This window comes from Falco biarmicus, chromosome 10 (assembly GCF_023638135.1).
Source record: "Falco biarmicus isolate bFalBia1 chromosome 10, bFalBia1.pri, whole genome shotgun sequence".
NCBI lineage: Eukaryota > Metazoa > Chordata > Aves > Falconiformes > Falconidae > Falco > Falco biarmicus.
In genome coordinates, this window is record NC_079297.1 from 20,383,347 (window position 1) to 20,406,421 (window position 23,075).

Below are 23,075 nucleotides of genomic sequence, written 5' to 3' on the forward strand. Positions count from 1 at the left end.
CTTTTATGTTCAAATTGCACATACAGCACTTCAGTCTCATATGCTGCTATCATTCAGATTTCAGATCACTTTCAGTGAATTCATACAGATTGAATGAATAAATAAATTACTTGTATCCATGCTTATTTGCAGGTTTTATGCCTATGCTTTCTTCTATGTCTATTAATTAATATTATGGAAAGAAAAATATGGCAAAAATTATGATGTAGCACTAGGAATTACCCAGAGAGTATACATTTTAATGTTGCAGTGCAGTTTAAAGTTAACTGACACGACCGCAATAGCTGGTCAGGGCTTCATATAGTTAACTCATCTTTTTCCAGGAAGAATGTTTTGGACTCCTATGGCCCTGTTGCCTTTGCTTCCAGGACATTAGATCCTTCCAGAAACTTGCAGAAGGAAAATTCTGGGAGTTTAGGAGAGTGCATATAATAAAAGAATGTCTCTTGAACATGGGACTTTATTTCAAGAGTGAAAATCTTTGTTCCTGGATGATCTGGAAAGAAAAGCTTCTTAATATCTCGTCGGTTATGTTAGAGAGCATAAAATGCATATAAACCTTTGTGGATAATACAGTCAGTCATGAAAAATTACTATCATTTAAGAAAATATTTTTAGTGTACAATAACGCAGAGTTATTACACTAATTGTTGGAATAAAATATGAAAAGGGAAAGATTTGGTTGAACGCATTAACTTTTTTTTTTTTTTAACTGGTAATTATAATGAAATTAGTAGCATATTTCATAAAGAGCTAGCTTTGTTTTTCTGTTACCATGTCAGCTATATGCTGTTTCTTAAATATGTATTTTTATTCAAATACAGTAATTAGAAATTTTATATCTTCCTGTTCTTTACATCTTCTGTTTTGAAAACTGAAAGAACAGAAGTTTTCTGGATTTTGATCTAAAAGACTGTTTTCTTTCTTTGCAGGTTAATAATGAGAATGTAGTGAAAGTTGGCCACAGGCAGGTGGTGAACATGATTCGACAAGGGGGCAATCACCTAGTTCTTAAGGTTGTTACTGTAACCAGGAATCTTGATCCAGATGACACAGCTAGGAAGAAAGGTATATTTTTCTCTTTTCCTAACGGAGTCCTTTTGGTCTTGCTCCACAGAAATCAGCATACAGTTGTGAAATTACTGTTTTATAAGTTCTGATTTTCAGACTTCACTTCTAACATTTGAAATACCATTCTCTTAACTCTTCTCTTTTTTCTGTTGACTTATGCATTAATATGTGACAAAAAGGGTTATATTCTCTTGTCATGCTTGCCATGAAATTTCATCTTTATGGATCTTTATACATCTATATGTTTGAAGGTTTTGTAGTAAAATTTCTTGCAGTAGTGAGAGAGAGAAAGCACCAAAAAAAAAGCACATTGTCTTTTATTAATTAACCCTGAATGTACTTGAGAGGAGGTTAGTTTGACTCCTCTGGAAATCACTGAGAACTTAGGATTTTGCAGAACACATGTTTTAGAAAGAGCCTCTGTAAGAATACAAAAAGCTAGCAATATGTTTAGACTGAAGTTCTGGTAGAAAAAAATACATTTTAATAGGAACATTCCTTTAGATGAATTCAGAGTAGAGGGGTTGTTCCAGCAAGGGAAAATCCCTTCTCCTTTCATAGGTAGAAAACATGCATAGCTGCTTTTTCTACCACTTGGCCGCTAGCAAGTGGAAGCAGCTACTCGAAGAGAGGTTAGTATAGTATCATGTGCCACAAAGAATTGGCGAAGGAATTGTCTGGATATAAACAGGACAAGTGTTTTTTTCCAGCCTAGTTTATTTTTTTTTAATACAAATTTTAATGGAGATTGTGGGTTAACATATAACATTGGACTACTCCCTGAAGAATTTCAGTGTTTCTCCCCACCACCAAAACTTCACCAAAAGAAGACACACAGAGAAAAGGATTTTGCACTACTTCCTTCACCTTACATACCCCTGGCTGCTCAGGTAACAGCTGCTTTGGGAGGTAATTAGGCCCTCATAATTATCATTAAGCAGAGAAGATTGCTGCTGCTAACTAGTGTTCAGTACAGCAGCATCACATTTTTGAAAATTCCTGTTCCTCCCATCAGTTTCTTGCACTGTCACTCACAGCCACCTGGCTCTTCAACACAAGAGCAGGCTAGAAGCTGGCACCTATGGGGTCCCTCTTTGTCCTGGTGTCCAGGAGTAAAACTTTCTATCTACCCTGTGAGTGTTCTTGACATCTCCTGCTTATGGGGCGGAGGGAGGAAAGAAAAAAAGCACCTTGGGAGGAAAAAGTGCTATATTAAATTCAATATTGTCCAAACATGGTCCTGCATTATTTTTACCTTGATATAATTACTATTCACACATTTGAAACAAACCTTTCACCAACCTTTCACCTCTGCCTTTTGGGGTGCATCATGTTGGCCTTAAATAAAAGTGCTGTTGTATACAACCCAAAGGGAAGTTGCTTCTGTAAAAACAAGCCAAGTTCTTTATCATCTTTCCAGAACCTTCTGTTGATAATGTGTCATTTGCCAAAAACTTTCATTTTGAATCTTGTCCCTTTTTGATGCAAGTAAGTTGGTAGCTTATCTTGTTACCTGGCAATTGCCATTGTACCTTGGGAATTGTGTGGAAGGATTTTCTTGCCATCAGTCTCCTTTACGATGAGCCCAGTGTCAGATACCCAGCCTCATTTAACAAGCCAGTATTTTGTGCAGTTCCCTTCACAGATTTGTTGTCACTTCTCTTGTTGGGCAAGGGCAGACCCCAGACTGGTGTGAATATGTGCAGTACTTAACCCAGCCTCGTATCTAGCACTGAACCCAAGTATATTTTTGCTTTCTTGTGGCATACTGTCAAGTCTCTGTAAGAAGATGATGGAGCTTTACAGGGAAAGGATGACGCTGACATAGTGGATATAGATGATACGGGAAGAACATTGTCTACTTCTTTCCTCCATCACTCTTGCCCTCAAACTGCTTTGCCACATCTTGTCAAAATCCCGTAACCTGATGTATAGTATTGACCAAAACACTTAGGCACCCTGAATTTTTTCTGGTGTCCTAGAGCCATTGCTGTTTACTGGAAATCTCCAATGTTCCTACCAGCATTGGCATAGTCTTTTCTGATGTTACGCTCCTTTCTGACTGCCAGAAACATTTGTTGTCAGGACACTAAAACACATGCTGGGTTTTAGTTTCTGTGCTAGATGATTGCCTTGATATTTTAAGATCTTATTTATTCTGAGGATCACCTGTTTTCCCTAGTCTCACCATAACTATTAAGATAAATTTGAATCTTCTTTCTTGTATTTCTCAGATTTAACAGTTTCTTCAAAGATGAAATTAATCTGGCAGAGATTGGCTGGTCTCCAGGAGATCTTTAGCTATGTACATTTCTTAGAAGGAGGGACACAACTGCTGTGAGGCACTTTCTCTAGAAAGTCTTTTTCCTACTGAAAAATGGAAGTACATAATTATTTAGCTTTAAATGTTTCTATGTATCCTGTTACATAAAAGCTTGCTGATGTGTCAAACAACCTACGCTAAAAGTAGAAACGGTATAGAAATTCAGTACATGAAAAGCATCTCAGGGTTTTTTCCTCCGTATGTATGTATGTATTATTACCTTATTTAATGTAGCATATTCTTTTAAAGAAATATGAAATTGTGTATGTGAATATAGCGTTTTAAAGATGTGTATTTGCTTATACTGCATATCCTTCTGTTTAATGCAAAGCCCCACCACCTCCTAAGCGAGCTCCAACCACTGCACTGACCTTGCGGTCTAAGTCAATGACCTCAGAGCTTGAAGAGCTTGGTAAGAAAGTGTTTTTTGACAAGCATGCTGCCATAGTAGAAATGTAAAAAAAATATATATACATATCTATATGTGTGTGTGTGTGTATATATGTTAAATTGACTAAAAGGAACTGCACTGTGTACAGTATATAGAACAGAAAAGGTTTTAAGAATGCTGCATCTTTGGAAAGTTCAAATGTGCATGATTTGCATGAATAATTTTTTTAAAACTTGTGCCTTTACTGCTACGCAAGAGAATGTTGATACATTTTGTGCATCACCAAAGTTTAGCACATCTACTAAAAAGTAATGCCGTTATCATATTTTGTTAGCTTTGCTTTCTAAATTTTCACTTCATCTAATATTGTTTTATTTTAAATTTCTGTGGCCTCTCATTAGTGGATAAAGGTAAGCTGCCAGAAGCTGTTGTTAAAAAGCTGACAGTGTTAAAGCAGCTTCAACTTCAACTTGTTTTCATTAGATTCTGATCTGAAAAAGCGCATATTGTGATATCACTTTGACTTCTGTGCATGATATAAACTTAGTTGTTCTCACTATTGGTAGTAAAAAAGTATGAGCATTCAATCTTTTATTTGCTAATTTTAAGAAATATGATTATAGATTCCTTTGCTTGATCATCCACATTCTAGATATGCTATTTCTTCAGGAATTTTTGTTTATTTTCTAGAAATAAGGAAGGCAATAGTTCTTTTCTTCCCGGTTTTAATGTTAGATCATTAAAAAGTGAAATTTCTGCAGCTAGTTTAATAAATATGTTATGAATGGACCATATATAGAGAAATATATATGGACCATATAAAGAGAAAATCCCAGTGCATATTTACATATGGCTGTTACACTAAAACAGTGTTTTTAGCAAGTGATAATTGGGTATAAAAACAGGCCGCATCCCTCATTGCAGAGTAATAGAGTCTATCTCACAATAAAACCATTTTTCCATGTAACCCTACATTGATTTATATACTGACATTTTGGGGGTTTTTTTCTGGCATGGACTCATATGAAGGCCAACTGAAAGGAATCAAAGCCTTGTGCCCACTTTTTTTCCCATGGAAGTTAATGCTTTCTGGGGCAGATGGACCCCATCTGTCCTTTAGTGAATCAAGTTGCATAGCTTCAGTGGGAGTTCTTAACAACAAAGGAGTGCTGAAGTGGTTACTGTCTTCTCTGTGGTATAATAACCAAATGAGGACCAAACAGAATCAGTCTGGTTATTTAGCTTCAACAGATCTCAGAAAAATTGATTTTTCTGTGCCAGGAAGTTTAGGAGTTTGACTAAAGGTTTCAACATTTTGTGAATGCTCCGTAATTTTTCTCCCAGGATTAACATGTCAAATATTATTTCTGGAGCCACTTTTTGTGTCTGAGTATTTTGATTTGTTTTCCCTTCAGGGAGTGCTAAGAGCTTGTAAAACTTTGCTGGCTTATCAGCAAACCTTCCCAAGGGGACAGAAATACTTGGGTACCATTTTCCCCCCCTTCATTATCCTCTTCTGCAAATCAATTTCAAACTGAGGATATTCTTCTATTTCTCTTACTTTTCCATCTTATATACTAGGTACTGTTCTTACAGCAGAGAGAAGCAGCACTCTTTTCTAGGGGAAAATAGCTTATAATTCAGTAACGGCACTTCTGCAGTGAAGACACATCATATTTTAGCTTTCTCACCCCATATTGAGGTTATAGTACTTGATCTGCTATTTGTTCTCATCAGCTGGCAGAAACCAATGCAACTCTTGTGACTAGAAGCCATGGGACTTATTTGAATCTTTAAGTATGTTTCCCATCCATATCTTTATCAAGATGGGGCAAATATTACAGTGACAAGACTTCACTATTCTGAAGAATAGTCCCAAACCACATTCCAGAAGTCTATATCCCCTAATAAAGCTATAGGAATACTAGACCATGGCAGAAATTTGTCTTCTTCCTAAGCAAGACTGTAGAAACCAGTTGTGTGATACTCTGAACATTTGCCACCCTAGCAAACAATACAACTGCTGTTATAAATAACATCTGTGGTTACCTATTTCAATATTTGTCCTGTAAAAGGGCTGTTACCAGAAGGAACAAGAATTCTTAAATTGCACAACAACCGAACAAGCTTCCAAAGAGAAAATATTCTCCCTGTCATCAGAGTTGTCTTCTGACATAAAACACAGATTGTATGTGTGTATTTATATATAATTTATATATCTTTATATGTATATGTGTATATATTGGACATCTGTATGAACTATGAGAACACCCACATTTTTATATCCATTAAACTATCTAATGAATAAGCAGTTGTTTCATAACATATATGTGCAAACTAAATAGGAAGTATGTACAGATGAACACTGTGGATGTTCTCATCAATATATATGTGTAATCTTTTTTTTCTGAACTGAAGAAGCTCATAGTCTCAATAATGTCTCGTGGCAAAGGATTCCACAGGCTAATTATGTGCTGTGTACAAATGTATTTCCTTTTTATTGGTTTTAAATGTGATGCCTTTAATTTTATTGAATGTCCCTTGTTATGTAATAGAAGAAAAAGATAAATAGAAATTTCCCATTTGTTTTCCCCTAGAGTATATATTTTTGTAATTTCTCCTAGCTAAGCTAAACATCATCATTTTTAAAAAAAATTATACATCTTGCAGTCTTTACAATCACTTCCTTTGCCTGGATCTGAACTCTACATACAGTTTTTATTGACATGTTTTTAGCTACTCTCTTCTCCATAATACTGAGCAGATATATCAGTTGTTCTCTTTCAAATGAGTTAATCCAAAATATGACAGGTAACGTGTGGTAACAATTCCTTTCCACTTCAATCTGCAAAGATCTGAAAATGCCCAGTTACCATAGTTTGAAAACTCTGGTATCAATAAGTTGCCCCAATTACTGTTTTTGAAAAGAAAATTAGAAAAAAATATTGTACATGTATCCCTAATATCTGCAGGGGAAAAAATTCTTCAAGTATAAACCCTGATAAACTGTGCTTTTGCCAAGCTGTTTATCTGCTGTGGTTTGATAGATAATGCATAGTAGAGGCTGGCAGGGAGAGACTAACTTCTTAGATGGAAGAAAAATGTTTATGCTCAAAGTGACAGACAAGGATTTAGCATATAAAAATTACCTTCAGAATTGATTCACAGTTCATTCCCTTTCTGTTTCCAAGCTTCAGTACGGAAGAAGAAGGGTAAGGGGAAGCATTTTGTCTCTTGTTTAACCTGTTTCTCACCTTTCCATAGTGAAGGATAATAACATAATGTAAATGTTGGCATATGGTCCAGTTTATTTTATGGTGTCAAATGTACATTAATTATTGTATATGTTTTTTAGTTATTTAGTTAATAAATTGCAAACACACTAAGAACTCAAACAGAAGACTACATTTGAAAATATACCCCACATTTCTTCCTTTTGTCTCCTTTCCTTCATCTTGCCTTTTTTTCCTTCTTTGTATCCAACTCTTTTCCAAACCCTTCCATATCATCTCCTCACAGTTACTGTGCTAACTGGCAGCCACAGAGAACATGTGGCCAGTAACATATCCTCAGTGTAGTCCTACGTTAGTGATTTTGCTTGTCTTTTTAATGGCCAAATGTTACTCCCATAACCACACTGTCTCTGTCTCAGGAAATAGGGATCTTGCACACAACACTTGAACTTTTGACCTGGAGAAATGCTGCTCCACACAATTTTAAGTTTTCAATATACCATCTTCCACACTGTCCCGTATGCATGGAGTGCCCTCCCTGAACTGATTCATAAGGCCACTACCTTCTCCTTGAAATCTCTCCTAAAGACCCACTTCCCCTGTGATCCCTATTAAACAATCATCTAGGTAATGATGGCTAGGCAGAGGGGCAGGTAGAAATAGTGGTGCTATTTTAGTAGGGTTTATAAATGTTAATGTATATATATGTATACAAAGTTTGTTTGTGTTTAGCTGTATTTTTCCATACTTCTGTATGTCATTTTGCTTTCTTAGATTGTAAGCTCTCCTGAGCAGGGACTGTGTCATTTACACGTTTTCATGACGTCTAGCCCAAGGAAGAGTCTCGAACCTCCCTGAGCCCCTGGGTGATAGCTGGTAAACCAGTCTGCATCTTGCTTTTCGACAAAGTTCAGTGTCATGGAAAGGAAAGCTAGGCTGTAGGCAGTGTCTTCTCTTGACAGGGAAGCTTTTGCTTTTTAACATTAAAGAAGACAAAATTGGGTTATATTCCACTCTATTTTTCTGCTCTTTCCTGACCTGCTTTCAGGTCGCTAACAGAGGTTCCAGCTGGTGATATTTTTTGTTCTCCATTCAGAGAATATGACAGAATAAACCCAATTGCTACTGGTATTTTTCTGAAAAAGACAATTTGGCAGCATATAAAAAATCTTCATGTTGTTATTGTAGGGTCTTCTGTTAACAAAAATTCAGTTTTCTGGGTCATAGGTGAGGGAGGCATTGAGATGAGAATGATGGCTTTTGTGGTTCTGTTTGACTGGGGGGTTTGGTTGTCATTTGAGAGGGGTTCTGCTTCATTGGGAGGATAGGAGAAGGGAAGGACATAGGTTGTATTTTTTTATATTTAGGCTAGAAGAGACAACGTTTGTGTCTAAAGAGATAGGTAGTAAAATCTTCAGGTTCACAGCAGTATGGCATGGGCAGTATTATCATTTTACTGAAGTTATGAATAGCAGGAATTACTAAAATGTAAACTGTACATCATCTGGACCACTGACTTTCTGCTTACAGTAGTTGCCTGACTCAGAGAGATAGCATCCAACTTCAAAATGGATGTTTGGAAGGAACGTGTTTTCAACAGTGAAACTGCTTTCTGGATTTTGTGGGACATCTGGGAGGGGGAAGAGGCATTATTTTTAATTTTTTTGTGTGTGTGACTTGTAGGTTTCCAAGAATTGTTGAACGAGTAAGTTATGGCAACATGTAAACTAACGGTTAGTTGTAGCAGCAATTTTTTGGAGGCACGACTTAAAGTATAATTCCAGGTTATGCGTAGCTAGCCCATTAATACTGAAGAATAACCAAAATATTCATGCAGCAAATTAAAACCAAGATTTGAAAATCCTCTAAGAATAAAACATAAAAAGAAAAAATTTTGGTTATAGTTTTCATCATCACTACAGAAAATAGGTATCATTAGAGTTTCAAAACTAGTATTTTAAAATAATAGATTTAACTCTATTCATAAAAAGTTTATGTGGCTCATGAAAACCTTGTTTTTAAAGGCTTTTTCCTTCATTTTTTGTTTCAACTTACCTATCAATAACTTTTTGTGGATGGAGTATTTTAAAATTATATGCTACTTAAGGAACACATCCATGAATTAACATCTGTAAATAGCTAGATACATGATTTAAAAGTTTCATGCTCCTAAGCTTTTTTTACTGCCAGGAAATGGGTTTGATTTAGTGAGCAATTTGGGATTTTCAGGAAAGCTAAAGTGGATAGTGTTTAATTTTAAAAACCTAATAGAAAAATCCTCTAAAAGAAAGTACAAAATGGAGAACAGAGCAGGCTAAATTTTCATAGTGAAATGGGGATGACAACACAAATAATTCTTCTGCATCAATAAGTACTACTTTGACAGTGTCACACAATTGTCAGTTGTGAGCTAGGGGTGGTGGTTTGTTTGATTTGACATGGTAATCAATATAAAAGAATCCCTCTATATGTGTTGATACTGACCTTTGAGCTGTGATGTGGGCTACAGTAACAAATACAAACATAGGGTTTTCCTCCTTTGAAGAGTCTAGATGCTAATACCACCTCAGATACAGAATAACTGTGATATCAACACAGAACATCGTTACCTGGCATCAAGTCTTAGCAGCATTTGAATGGAAAAATATCAGTTGATGGCATTCAAAAGAAATATTATTAGCTCTGTCTGCAATAAGCATTCACACTTCATCCCATTCCTGTTGTCCATTGTTTCAAAGGTGGCACGTTCTAATGGCATCTGAAACAATGAAATTGCAGAGCAAATACATATACATGAATGCCAAACAGCGGATTAGCTTACAGTGTTATTTTATGTTTGAAGAAACCACTCACAAAGACGTCTGGGTTCAAAAATAATATTTTTATTTCGCTTTGGTGGAGTTGATGATGGAGATTTGTCTGCAGGAAACAATGGAAATACCATCAAAGCAACTTTTACAACACTCACTGCGTCGACTCCTTTGATAGTTTCCAGCATCTCCAGTGCTTCTGTGTAGGAAGAAGGTTTTCTGATCTTCACCAGACACTGTATTTTAGAAGATGAGAGCAAAAGACATCAGGCTTAATGAAGAATTCTTGAAGGGTATCCTTGTAAGTAATTGATTTGCATTACGTATTTGAAATTCTAATGAGATAGCAATATAATAATAAGATCAAGTTTGTCATCAGGTGGTCATTTTTCATGAGCATAAAGCAGTGACTCTGGGTGGAAGTTCTGAAGTGTATGTGTGAAAAAATACGGGCCCCATTTTTTGTTGCTGTAGCAAGGTTTCAAGTTTTATGACTTGTAGTCTTAACTTGTAGGGAGTCCGCAGCAGTGTAAGAAGGTATAGGGTGAGGACCATGCCTACGACATATGTGCTTTTAAAACACTTTGTAAGAGAAAAGTATTGAAAATCAGCACATTTCTAGGAGAACAATGCTAACCCTGTTTTCCACTGAAAAGAAGCATTGGCACCTAGCTGGCAATGTGCTGATGGCACAGAATCTTAAATTAACAGGTAACTCAGTACTGAACACTTCCTCAAACCAGGGTTTGTCTTGTGTCAGGTGGGCAGCTTGAACTAACATTCTGAAAACACTGGGAATCCTGAGCAGAGGTCAGCCGAGTCTCTGTGTGGGTGTTCTCATGTACACTAGTATTATTTTGGATTTATCAGCTTATTCTTGAGTGTGTAGCGCCCTTTCATGACACTTGTTTTTCTTTACTACAGGACAGTAATTGAAAAGGTTTTCAAAACCTTTCTGCATCAGCCAAACAAGACAATGGTATAAAAGAAGTTGGAAAAGGAATTGTAAGTGTTAAAGAACATGTGGGTTTTGTAGCATTTGGAAACAGAAAAATTAAATATGTTGGTATATGTGAGTGTCACTTGCGCAGATATTATTAATTGAATATCTAACCACATACTCAAAATCATGAGTGTTTGAGGAACAGTAAAAGTTGCATGTGTTTTCCAACATGGCACAGTTAGGGCAGTGGAAAACTTTTTCAGCACTTTTAATGTATTCTCTCTCTTTTTCAGGAGCCAGGGAGATGAAGGACTTATCTCCCTCATCTCAAAACTCCCTTTGCTGCTATTTCTCTTTTTTTTTCTTCAAATGTTGATATACCCATGTTAATTCATTTCTAATATAATTAAAAATAAATGTTTTTAGATAATTCATCATAGTTTGTTTGGTTTTTCCCCTCGGTGTGGAAGCGTGAAGAGTTAAGTGTAAGAACCGAGAAGGCTGCAAGTGTCTTAGGTCCTCCACCTTTCTTTTTGGTTTCTTTCTGTTGATTGTCTTTCTTTTGTGACTAGGCCAAATTTTCAAATGCTGTCTCTTAAACAGAACATCAAATTGCCACTTAAATTCCACCTGGCTTGCAGGGCAGGAGTGGGTATTGACTATATTCTCTGCTTTGTTTTTGTTCTTAAACAGAAACCACTGTTAGACAATGACCATTCCTCTTTCAAGGTAGGCTGAATTGTAAGGCTTCAGGATTGCAGGTGCATTTTAAATGCCTGTATAATTATTTCATTAATTGAACATACTGTTAAAGAGCTGGTACTTGAAAATTGTATCTATAGAAAGAACTTCAACATACCTGGTTTTTGCCTTCCGTAAAATTACTTTTGTTGGTGTGATTATAATGTGTAAATGTGACTTATATGTACTAATGCAAAGATATTTTCAGCCATAGAAACACAAATAAGACTGACTTTCAAGAAAGTTTTGATAGTTCTTTATTGTGAATACATACAACTTGTTTTCATAAATCATGTAATGGTATTTATAGATACTCAATGTTAAATGATTAATTTTAGTCACTAAACAGTTTTTATGTTTTACTGATTTATTTTACATAATTTTCCCTTTTTTGGATTTTAGTGTACTTTGTAGAGTTTAGAGTACCCCAGAGAACATACAAGTATTTTTACTCAATTTTCATAGAAGGAAAGTGTTTTGAATGGCTCATGGTTTTGACTGTATTGCAAAGCACTTTTGTTATTTCCTCATTATGCTAACTGCTAAAGTAATATTCTCTGCCTATTGTTTGCAGTATGGTAAATATGTGATTTTGGCATTGTAATTTAAGCACAATCCTGCAAATTGTTCATTGGGGGGGGGGGGGGGGGGGGGCGCGGCCAGGCTGGAAGTTAATGCTGGGGTGGGGGGGAGGGGGATGGGGGGCAGGGCGGACAGGCAGGCTGGAAGAAGTTAATTCCATATTAAAATGTGCTCATGGTGGCAGATTTATGAGGATTAGCTTAATTGCCTAGATCAAAATCTATTTCTGTATATTTTTAACTATACATTTACATGACATAACTGCAGACTGAACTTGTTTCTTCCCTCTAAATATGATCATAAACAACAACTGTGCTTTTAAATCTTAATATTTAGTACTCTTGCTCTGAAACAATGCTTTAGCAAAGTTTAGTCTTTAAATGCTTAGCAGTATGCTGAAGGCCTAGTTATACTTTATCTACTTTTCATCTTTGATGATTTTTTATACATCTATTCCTATTTCAATAGGTAAAAAGACAGGCGTTAGTTTTCAGTGGACTCAGCTCATGTAACAGAGATCCATTTTTAACCATCCTCAAATAGGAGTCACTTGTTTTTCCCCAGAGACATGAGATCTATTCATCAAGTACAGTTGCTTCTATGACAAGCAACGCTATCGTATAAACTTCTACGGTCTGATCAAGCTTTCTTTTGAAATCAGTAGGTTCTCATCTGTCTGCTACCACCCCATTAGTACTGGAGAGCTGTTCTAGAAATGTTTTCATCTGCTTCTTTGAAAGTGTTTTCTAGATTCCCATATGTACTGTTTGCCCAAATTGTCCTTTACGTAGTCCCTTCCACCCATAGACATTCACCCTGAAGTATTTGTCGAGTTACTTCCCAGCTATTCTTTTATAAACTAAGCAGGGCAAGGTCTTTTGCATATGTATGGGAAGTGACAAAAGTCTAAAAGGAATACAGTGTAAATAAGTGCACCTACTTGGTTTAGGTGCTTTTTATTAAACTTACATGCATAATCACTCTTGGTCTTTATGCTAAAAGCTACTTTTAGTTGAAAATAAAAGATATTTTAAAAATTAATCCATAAGATAAAAGCAACATCACAGCCATACTGTTATGTAGTTTAAACAAATATGCATTTTTAATAAGCACCTGTAAAGACTACCCCTTTAGTTTTAGTACTGCTTATGTAACTGATTTTTGCAGATTATTGACAAGGAAACAAATTGTAAAGGCTAATGAAAGAAATTAAACTAAACTTGCGAACTCATATTTAGGGAAGGCGATGGAACAAAATATGTGCATATGCAGTACCTGACATTAAGGGCTATGTGCCTAGACCTGTTGACAGCAAGGAAGAATGAATGTCCTGTGTTCCCATCACTTTTCAAAAGGAAAAATACATGTGCCAAATATTTGACTGTGGTTGACTGCAGATGCTAGAAAAGGTGGGTGATACTACAGCATATAGGTGCAATTGGCATTGTATGAAGTTTTGCATAACTGATTGCGCCTGGTACAGTTTCTGTCTGTATCTATCTTAGGTATTTACAAGGCATCTATCACCTTGGTACCTAAGCAGTTTGAAAAATGCACCCACCCCAGGAGGCATGATGCAGATACAGGCAGAGGCCCAGGTCCAGAGCAGCAGAGGCAGGTCCCAGGAAGCTCCCCAACTGTGTTACCGCTGTTGTTGAGCTCCTGGCCCACTTGTTGTGGCCAAGGAACATCTCCACCTACCTGTCAGCAGGAAGACGGTACCCCACCCCTCACGTCCAGCTCCACTGGTGGGGAAGCTGAAAAGCAAAGATAATGGAAAAGGCAACGATCCAGTAGCAGAGGTGAAACAGAAATGGTGGGATTTCAAAAGGAGGGATTCTTAAAGAGCAGCACATCTCAGGGGAGGGATCAGCTGCCAGTCCAAGTGGCAGGTAAGGCACGACACAGGCATAAATCTCAAATGTTCTTCAGTGAACAAAAGTTAAAGAAATACCTCTGATGTCTCTAAAGTTTGTCTATATGCAAAGCCCTGCTCTGTTCTTGGCCTCTGTCTCAGTCCTCTAACCCTGCAGCTGAAACGACTGTTCAGTTCTTTGTGTATTTCAACCCAATAATTGCTGCAATCCTAAATATGTCTAATAACAAACTTAAAGGACTCTCACTGCTAATGAGCGTTGTGGTGCAAAGAGACAGCATGGTATAGCAGTCCTCCAAAATGATGGACATATTCATGAACCTAAAGGCTGGAATAATCCTGGCTTCTAACCACCACGTTCAGAACAGGATCGGGCAAACCACAGATCACTCTTGCAGGCACAAAAAGATGGAGCAGTTCTCCTGTGGCCACCAGGAGCAATTGCTGATCTACCACATCAGACCAAGCTCTGTACCAGCCCAGTGCAAACACCCATCCAGGCAGCCAGCTACGGGCTTTGCTGCAGAAAAAAAGGATCTGTCTAACAGGAAGGAAAGGAAGATAGCCAGGACTTTGATGAAGGTTCACTAGTTACTCTCATATGGACCACTTTAATAACAGATCTCTTTTTTTTCTTTAAACACAACAGAATCAGCAAGGTAAAACAAAAATCAGTCTTTAGAGACCTGTAAGTCCCATGTGACTTTTGGAAATAGCTGCGTAGTACTCAAAGTTTAAGTGCAGTGGGTCACTGACTTCCAGATGTTTGCATTTCTGTTAGCATATATGCATGCTCCTTTCTGACTCCCTTACTTTGTCACTTAAGTCATGGGAGTTGTGCCCTGTCAGAGCGAGGGACATGAGGTTAGGAACATGAAGGAAGTCACAGCTTTGGAGACTGCCAGTTTGTTGGCTGATATCACTAGGTATAAATATAGAGATATCTATAAAAGCCGTAAGTGACCTATTTTGCCTGTAAGTCAAATATATCTCTGTGAGCAAAATGCTGCATGTAGGAATGGTGTGCAAGGTGGAAAGAACTAGAAAGATCAGAGAATCTGACCTCTTGCCTTTGCTTCACACCTAAGGAAGCTAGCTGTGCTTCTTTGTATTTAAAGCTTGATTTTAGAAGCGAGAGATTTTTTTAAAGCCAGTTAACAGCCACGCTGATACATAGTTTGGTCCATAGCCAGTTCTGATTTGACAGTGTTAATGGTAAGGCAGTTTATCTCAACGAGATAAAGGCAGGTAGCTGAGTTAATTCTTTCAGCCAGCTTTAATCCTACTGTCAATGGCTGTCCAAAGCAGTCAGCCTCTTCTCTGGCCGATAAGGAGTTTCTGGCCGAGCCAAGTTTTCCAGTGCCCCTACTGTAACTGGCATGCCTTTTCCACAGCACCAACCTAGCCACCAGTGCAATCATCTTACCAAGACCTGGTCTGAATTTAGGGCAACCTTTGGTCATCAAGGAATGGATTTATTGGGCAGAGACTGACACATTCATCGAGGTGGTGTCAGCCATTGACCTTCAGACAGTTTTCCCTTGATTGCTCTGTAGTGAACAAAAGCTTGTGTAAGGCCATGCTTGTGACACACCCTTGGTTTTCCCATGCCCCATGTCAATGCTTCACAAAGCTTCCAGAAATGGCAGTTGTTGAACACTTTGTTACAAATAATAACAGTTACGGCTTTTTCATGGCTAGTCAAGTTAACAAACCTATCCTAAAACCTGTGAATGTATTCATTATTCATAAGTATTCGCCAATAGTTTCCACAATTAACTTTCTGCTCAGGGGTTTTCACACACTGTTTGCTTGTACTCTTTGTCATTTGTGTTATTGGTCACCTATGCCAGATGCTGTTCTTTCAGCTCTGAAAGACTGAAAACACTGATTAGGAGGATAGAAAGTGGTAAATTTCCATAGAGAATTAGGAACTTTGCAAAAATTTGTTGTGTTTGTCAGAGAAACGTTTCTTCGCAAGCCTCTGGCAAATGTGTAAACATGCACAAATAACAAAAGTGTTATGATCCCCCTGAATCTGAACAAACTAACCACTCAGTGATACTATTTACAGAAATATTCATAAATGAATGTGGGGTTTGGAGCTTTCTTATTTTGTTTTGCTTCAGTTTTTTACTTTTAATTGAGTTTGCTTCTATTACATACCAGTTGCTAGGTGGGCTCTGTTTAGAACACTTGTCAGGAAAACGGAGTTTTCAAATACAGGGAATTTTCTGATGACATGTCAAAAGAAATACCAAGACATTTTGTATGACCAGTGTCTCTAGCAGAATGAATATATATGATCCCTTATCTTTCTCAGATTCCATAGAATTTAATTGAAATGTGTGTTTGCTATGTGTGGTAAAAACAGGACCCCTGGTTTTTTGTTCTTTTTTTATGTGTACTCAAATAGGAAAATGCTGAGAAGTAATTTCATGGTCCTACACTATAGTTGTTAAGAGAGATTTGGTAATGAAGGATTGCAGCTATGGCTGTATTAGGCAAAGGGGGAGAATAATTGCAAAGGAAGAAGCAGTTATTACAGTTAGGTTGATATGCGGTCCCTTTCAAATATCCATGGAGTGGAAGAGCCAACGATTGCATGACAGTTTGTCCCTAAAATTCATTTTCATAAGGAGCTCATGCGTTTTTACAAATACAATCTCATCCTCACTTTCCATAAAACATGCAACTGGACAGTCCAGCCAGACACAGAATGTGAATACTTTGAATGTGAATACTTTGAAGTAGTGAATATGCCAAATGCACAAATAATATCCATTATTGTAGCATTTAAAAAGTCATAATTACGTTAAGCCACACAGAGTCCCTTTTAGAGCAGTATAATACTGGAGGCACTTGGGTGTGGAAATAATGAGTGCCACATTAGGGTAGACAGAGACTGATATATAGGAGGAGGGATCCTTGGGTCTGTCAGAAGGAGCTTTCATTTAAAACCATATAAAATAACATAAAAAAGATTAAAAATCAAACAAAAAATAACCAACCCTGATTCATAAACAGAACCAGAAGTATTGTTTAATATGACCTCAGCAACACTTTCCAGGTATAAGCTTACAGCTTCAAACTGAGGTCTGAAGAGCAGCATATAAAGTATTTCAAAAAGCAGAAATTAACCCTTGAAGAATAGCATTTTTCAAGAGCAGGATGCCACCGAGTAGGCCTGAAACTGATCTGGCATTCAGACCACTGTAACGTGAGCAGCAGCCAGCCAGCTAGCAACAGTCAGCCACTGCTGGTCAGGGCTGTTCTACAGACAGCAGCGCTTCTCTCAGGTATCCCTTGCCTGAGTGTAAGGAATGCGAGCTCTTTGGGCATACTGCAACTTTTTAGTCAGACCACCCCAGATTAATTTCTGATGACCAAATTGTCCCATCCCGTCCCATCCCCTCAAAAAAAACGCTAAAGTGGACTTGGTTTTGTATCTGAAGCATGGGAAGGGCAAGAGTTACGGCCACCGACTCATGTAATCAAGAATGGTGCTGGGCAGATCGTGCTCTACTATGAGCTAGTGATCGCTGTGGGTGCAAAAAGCGTAGCCATTTCTAGCCTTTGGGAGTGCATTTTATGTAGGGGAGGATTTTGAGTAAGCACATACATAATATCCTTCTCATTAATGTCTATAGCAATGCCTCTTTGCACACTAAGCAGCCACAGGGAAGCACTTGCACCCAGATTTCCACCATGTGCCCTCAGGCAAGGGAAGAGGTAGCCAGGGGAGGGAAAAACGAAGTTTATTTTCAGAAGATGCTGAGATCCTGGCGAGCAATGCCCTCAGATAGCGTTACCTACCATTTGGAGGAAAGAACGAGAAAAATCTGGCAAATGTTGGGGAGGGCATTGCTCGCAGGATAAATGCTGTGGACGGCCACCATCGCGCTGTAGCAGTGGTTTGGGAGAGAGCGCACTGGGGGTGGGGGTGACGTGAGACGTCGGACAAAAGTGAAGATAGCCAGCAGTGCTTCAGAACAACAAAGGGCTGCCCTCAGCCAGTGGTGGAGCACATCTGGCACCCCAGGAAGCTCAATTGGACACTTGGCCCTGAGCTCGTCCCAGGGATTTCTGACTGACACCACTGCAGTGCATAGGTGAGCTTTTTGCTAGGTTCACTGACATTTCCTGTCACAGTTACGATGAGGTGAATTGGTAGTTCCTGCCTTGGGATGCAGCATGGCTGTGTGTGTTATGGGTATAGGACAGTGTGCATTTATACCAAAAGTGGTTAATAACATCAACTGCCACGTGCCCAATGCAGTCACTAAACTTTAGTCCGCCCTTCCGTTTGCCCAAACACATACACTCTGGCTTCCCAACTGGCTTCTTTCTATGTGTTGTCCAATGCATGTAGATACCTCCATCTGCCTGGCCTCAGATACAGTGGTTGTTGCTCCTCTATTTGATTGCCAGATGTCACTGGGGAACAAGATGGGGAGGTTCCTGGATCCTCGGGGCAAGCTGGCCATCACCGAGGGAGCTCGCTGTCCACGCCGGCTGAAGAACAGGAATCCTCGGTGCCTGCCTCTGACGAAGACTCGCCGGCCAGGACCACAGAGAGCTGGCAGTGGCCGTTGTCCTCGTCTGAAACGCACAGCAACGTTGGGGAGGATTTTGAGGGATTTCAAACACCAGCGCGGACTCCGGAGTGTACCATGGACATACAGTCTCCCGGGGATCAGTCACTCAGTAGGACTCCTCAGTTTGAAAGTGACTCTCCTGAGGAGGAGGGAAATGATGAAATGAATGAAGAGCGCTGCGGTGTTGAGCCTGTCCCTAGGGATCGGGGTTGGAGAGGGCAGCCCCAGCTAACAGAGGGAGAGAAGCTGTTGATGGAAACCAACAGTAGGATTGTGCAGCTGCTGGAAAATATCAAGAGGGAGCATGCACAGTCCATGGGTCTCATGTCACAGTCCATGGGCCGTATGGAGCTGCAGCTGGGCATTGTGGCTACCTCCACAAGAGCCATCCATAACTACCTGTCAGAGATTTTAGCTTTCCTCAAGCAGCCAAGGACGCAGGTCCTTGAAACACGCATCTCCCAAAGAGCCACCCCCCATGTTGAGTTAACTTGTGCCTCAACATGGACTGGTGAGGACGCAGTGGCATCCTCCACTGTGTGCTTACCAGGGGCCGAAGGGATGAGCGACTCTCGAGAACCACCACAGGCCACGCTGCCTTGTCGCAGTGGCCGGCTGCAGAGAGCCATAACCGAGAGGGCCTCGTTGCCCATGCCTACACGCCAGGCAAAAGGGGGAGGGAAGAAAAAATAACCACACCATAGGATTTTTAGGGTTTTTTTTAATGTGCCTGTCCTTTTAATTCTTAGCCATAAGGCCATCAGTGGCAGAATTCAACCATTTCCTACATTGGCTAACATTGTATCCTGGCTGACTAGATTAGTCTAACATTTTGTAGTTTTTATTTGCGCTGTTAACGATTTGTGCTGCTGGTATTTGAAGAACATTTGCCTCTGTTCTTTCACTTTAACTTCATACGAGCATTTTTTTACTCTGTGCCAGGCATTCATTGCTTTTCTTACAAATACAAGTCATTTCTTGAGGCAGCTGTTTTTTGAGTTTTCTTTCTCCATTATCCCATCCCCTCTGAGCAAGCATTCTGGACTTGGTGGTAAGTATACAGGTCTTGGCAATACTCGCCTCCAAAACTGTGTTCGATCAGTCTTTGCCTGGTGTTTCTGGCATGCCAGCCTGAGGTGTTGGGGTTAGCCTGTACCGGATCATGATCATTCTTATCCTCTGTGGGTCTGACAAGCTCACTTTCTAAGACCCTCGGTGGAGCTAATCCACATGTCTTGGCTATGTCGTACAATAAGTAATGTTGCCAGGATCATACCTCATATTTATCTTTTGGGGCCTGTATAGTGATGTGCCACCAGATCTATCTAGGCACCTTACTCTCATTTTCAAAGTTCCTTTTACGATGGATCTGGTGGTTTGATGGGCAGCATTATAATTTTTCCTCTGAGAGAGTCTGGGGATTTGAAACAGGAGTCACTAAGCAATGTGTTCTACGGGGATAAGAGCCATCTCCTGCAACAAATCCATTAGGAGGAGACTGTCCCCTGTAATTATCACAGATATTAATGATTTAAGAAAAAGAAAAAAGAAAAAAAAAAAAAAAAGCAACTTGCCTAGCAGCCAGACCTCTTGAGAATGTAAAAGTCATGACATGCTGTTGGGTACTGTGATACTATGTCTGTGATTAAGAGCTTTTCATCAGAGACAACCTACATGTTGATAAAATGCAACTACTTTCTGTGCCTTTAGGCCATCTAATTCCTGAGGGCTGGCACCCTGAGCAGAGCATGGGTCCGACTGGTAACCCACAGGGCGGATGGAAACGCACTTTTGCAATAAATTATTTTATATCTGTTGGTGCTGCCTCTCTCGGGGGAATTTAATATAGTGGCACTCAAATTGCTATATGCATGCTGAGGCATCAGACTGGCTTATACATGTGGTATCCCTGACAGTTCTCCAAAAGGATGCTGTTACCAGGAGCCCCTTGAGCAGTGGTAACGGATTATCACAGGTGTAGCATGGCTCCTGTGTTTGACTCTCAACATGCCGTTGTAACTTCTCGTAAAGGTTCAGAAGAGTTTATATGGCAATGCAGTGATGAATTCCTCCTCTGGCAAATACTAGAGAATAATTGTAGGCCTAAAAATCCTCTTCTGTGATTACAGTTGAGCTGCGCTCTCTGTCCATTGAGCCATAGACTCTTCTTCCCTGTCTTTCTGCGAGACTGAATTTATTCAAAATAAAGCAGATAATATTTTGTTATTCAACCATTCAGCCACAAATTGCTCCCTTATAAGTGTGTGTGCGTGCGTGCTTGTGGCTGTACTTTGCTAAGTGACCGGTTTAATGACGAAATGCAGCTGGCATGGCCAACCTCCAATGCAGGTTTTTTCCACTACAGAATATTTCTTCCCTTCCACCTACATCCCGCTGCGTTCCTTTTAAGAACGCCATTGCAGGTGTGCTTCTTTGGCCACACTGTTGACACACCTCACACCAGGTGCAAATTTTTGCACCCATTCTGTGGCTTTTTTCTATCTCTTTTGTTAAAACTGTTTGTAAAAGTATCCTCAGACAATGTCCAACACAAGCTTGTAAGATTCCCCTCTCATTGGTACAAGAAATGCGTGCTGCAGAGTATTTAAGATCACAAGGAGGTTGGGAGAGAAACCGATTAGTAAGCCTGACAAATTATTCCAGTACGTGCGGCCTTTGCAACATGTGTTTCTCATGCGTACATGGTTTGCACACTGGTACTGTAGATGTGAGCAGCCTAGTTAAAGGCAAATGAAAGTTGGTCCCAGTATGCTTACGTCTTATTTCTTTGGGATGAGTTTGAATGAAGCTAAATATACTTCAGCCAGTTAATTTTCTTGGCCTAATAAGCACATTTGATAATACAGTGAGAATGTTTTTATTTTACATAGTGTTTTCACTTCAGAAGTGTGGTGCAGTTGCGGCCAGATGTTCAGATTTTGACGTATTCTGCAGGACCCGCCATGTAGCTGCTGCCATTTAGAATCTATCTCGTTCCACGTGCTGGCTGCTTCTGTAGCTTCACATTTTTTGTTGTAGTTTTCAAATGACAACCTCCACTCTACCTTTGCTTTCTCATCAAAAGCAGTAGAGCAAAAGAAGAAGCTGCGCAAATGTAGCAGTGCTGCCATTGGAAATACTGTGCGAGGAATCCCTAAAGAGTTCCTTGCAAAGCAGCTTAAGCTTTAACCTGCTCTCCTCTCCCATTTCTAAGTGCTTTAGCTAGACTTGGTAAGGCACAAAGCACCACTTGAATGGGAGCAGCTATAGGGTGAGAAGGACTGAGAACCTGTCTACAGACAAGAAACCTGCAATAAACTTACACAAAAAAAAGTTTCTTCCAACTGGAAATAGTAGATGGTATTAAGAATTGGTACCAACTGATATTTTGGTCAGATCCAAAATTAGGATCTGACTTCCAGTATTGTCTAGCAAAATCAGTGCAGTTGGAGGGTATGTATGTTTCATCCCCAAACAAATATTTTCATGCTTTTCAAGTGTCTGTCATAGCCTCATCACTCTTTCCCTGTAGCTTTTTGTTGTCTGAACGGGTATATGGTTACATGTGTCTGTTAAAAATAAAGGGGATCAGTTCTTACATGGTATATTTATATTTCTTATTTACAGATTTTGAGTACCTAGTGCTTCAGTTTCCAAAACTTCCTTCTTTCTGCATCCCAAAGACCAGTTGTTTGGCTTCTGGGATGATAAAAAGGGTGGGAGAGACTTAACAGGAAATCTCTGCCCAGTTGAAGCTCTTGGTGATAGATCCCCTGAGTATGATTCTACAGTCTAGCCGTATTTTTGCTGTGTAGGTCAAATGTTCGTGGTTATACCATTGCTTTCCAATGCCTTTTGCTGAGCAGAAGTGCAGACATTCTTCTTTCAGAAGTTCACAGTTTGTATTACAAAGTCTTATGAAATGTGACTTGAAGTTTGTTTTATTTTTGAATATATGTGATGATTTTAAGAATTTTTTTCCTTTTCTCCTTCCACTGGATGATTTAAAACCCACAAAAATAAAGCAGACCAATGAAAAGAATTGAATGCTAACTTCAATTGAAAAGAAACAGCAACACTACTCTTGTGAGACAGTTTTCAACAGTGTTCAGCTTACTGGTTCTGCTCAACCTTTCCTTTCCTGCCTGCTCCCTGACCCTCTGTGACACTGAAATATCCACTTCTAGGACAACCTTCTTCCTAACCAGAAGGCTAAAAGTTCTTCCCTCTCTTCTTCTCCTCCCATTTAAATTATCTTCCTTGCATCAGCCAGATCTACTGTTTAGAGGGATCAAAAGCTCTTTTTCTCCTGCCTTATTCCCATCCATATCCATATCCAGGGCCCTGAGTGCGCTGCTCTCCAGTGAGAGGTAAAACTTAAATCCCTAAATCTGATACTTGGCATAGTAACACCATCTCTAGACCACCCAAAGCCTGGGGTTTTTTAAGTCGATAGTATCCTAATGGAGTAGCTATCCTTGCTTGCTGAAGCAAATAATCATTTGGG

At 39.2% G+C, this 23,075-nt stretch overlaps 2 protein-coding genes across 8 annotated transcripts in view; both read left to right on the forward strand.

Moving 5' to 3' along the window:
- Positions 1–23,075, forward strand: part of SHANK2 (SH3 and multiple ankyrin repeat domains 2) — a 353,645-nt gene that overhangs the window by 309,118 nt on the left and 21,452 nt on the right. For 6 of the 7 annotated variants that reach the window (XM_056354407.1, XM_056354409.1, XM_056354403.1 and 3 more), the window contains 2 exons: positions 933–1,068; positions 3,726–3,806. In XM_056354407.1, coding sequence (XP_056210382.1) covers positions 933–1,068; positions 3,726–3,806 — 217 coding nt within the window. Of the gene's footprint in view, positions 1–932; positions 1,069–3,725; positions 3,807–4,186; positions 4,196–6,976; positions 6,998–23,075 lie in introns of all 7 variants that reach the window. The other variant, XM_056354410.1, reaches the window with a different exon arrangement.
- Positions 3,849–22,583, forward strand: LOC130156147 (uncharacterized). The gene is made up of 3 exons (XM_056354411.1): positions 3,849–11,500; positions 13,333–13,986; positions 18,402–22,583. Exons 2-3 carry the CDS (start codon positions 13,908–13,910, stop codon positions 19,259–19,261), a joined length of 939 nt encoding a protein of 312 aa, XP_056210386.1. The 5' UTR covers positions 3,849–11,500; positions 13,333–13,907; the 3' UTR covers positions 19,262–22,583.

Bases quoted from the DNA above. Each gene is read 5' to 3' on its own strand.
- LOC130156147 (XM_056354411.1), top strand. From the start codon at position 13,908: ATGGTGGGATTTCAAAAGGAGGGATTCTTAAAGAGCAGCACATCTCAG. The intron at 13,987-18,401 runs GTAAGGCACGAC...TTTGATTGCCAG, and splicing joins GCTGCCAGTCCAAGTGGCAG to ATGTCACTGGGGAACAAGAT.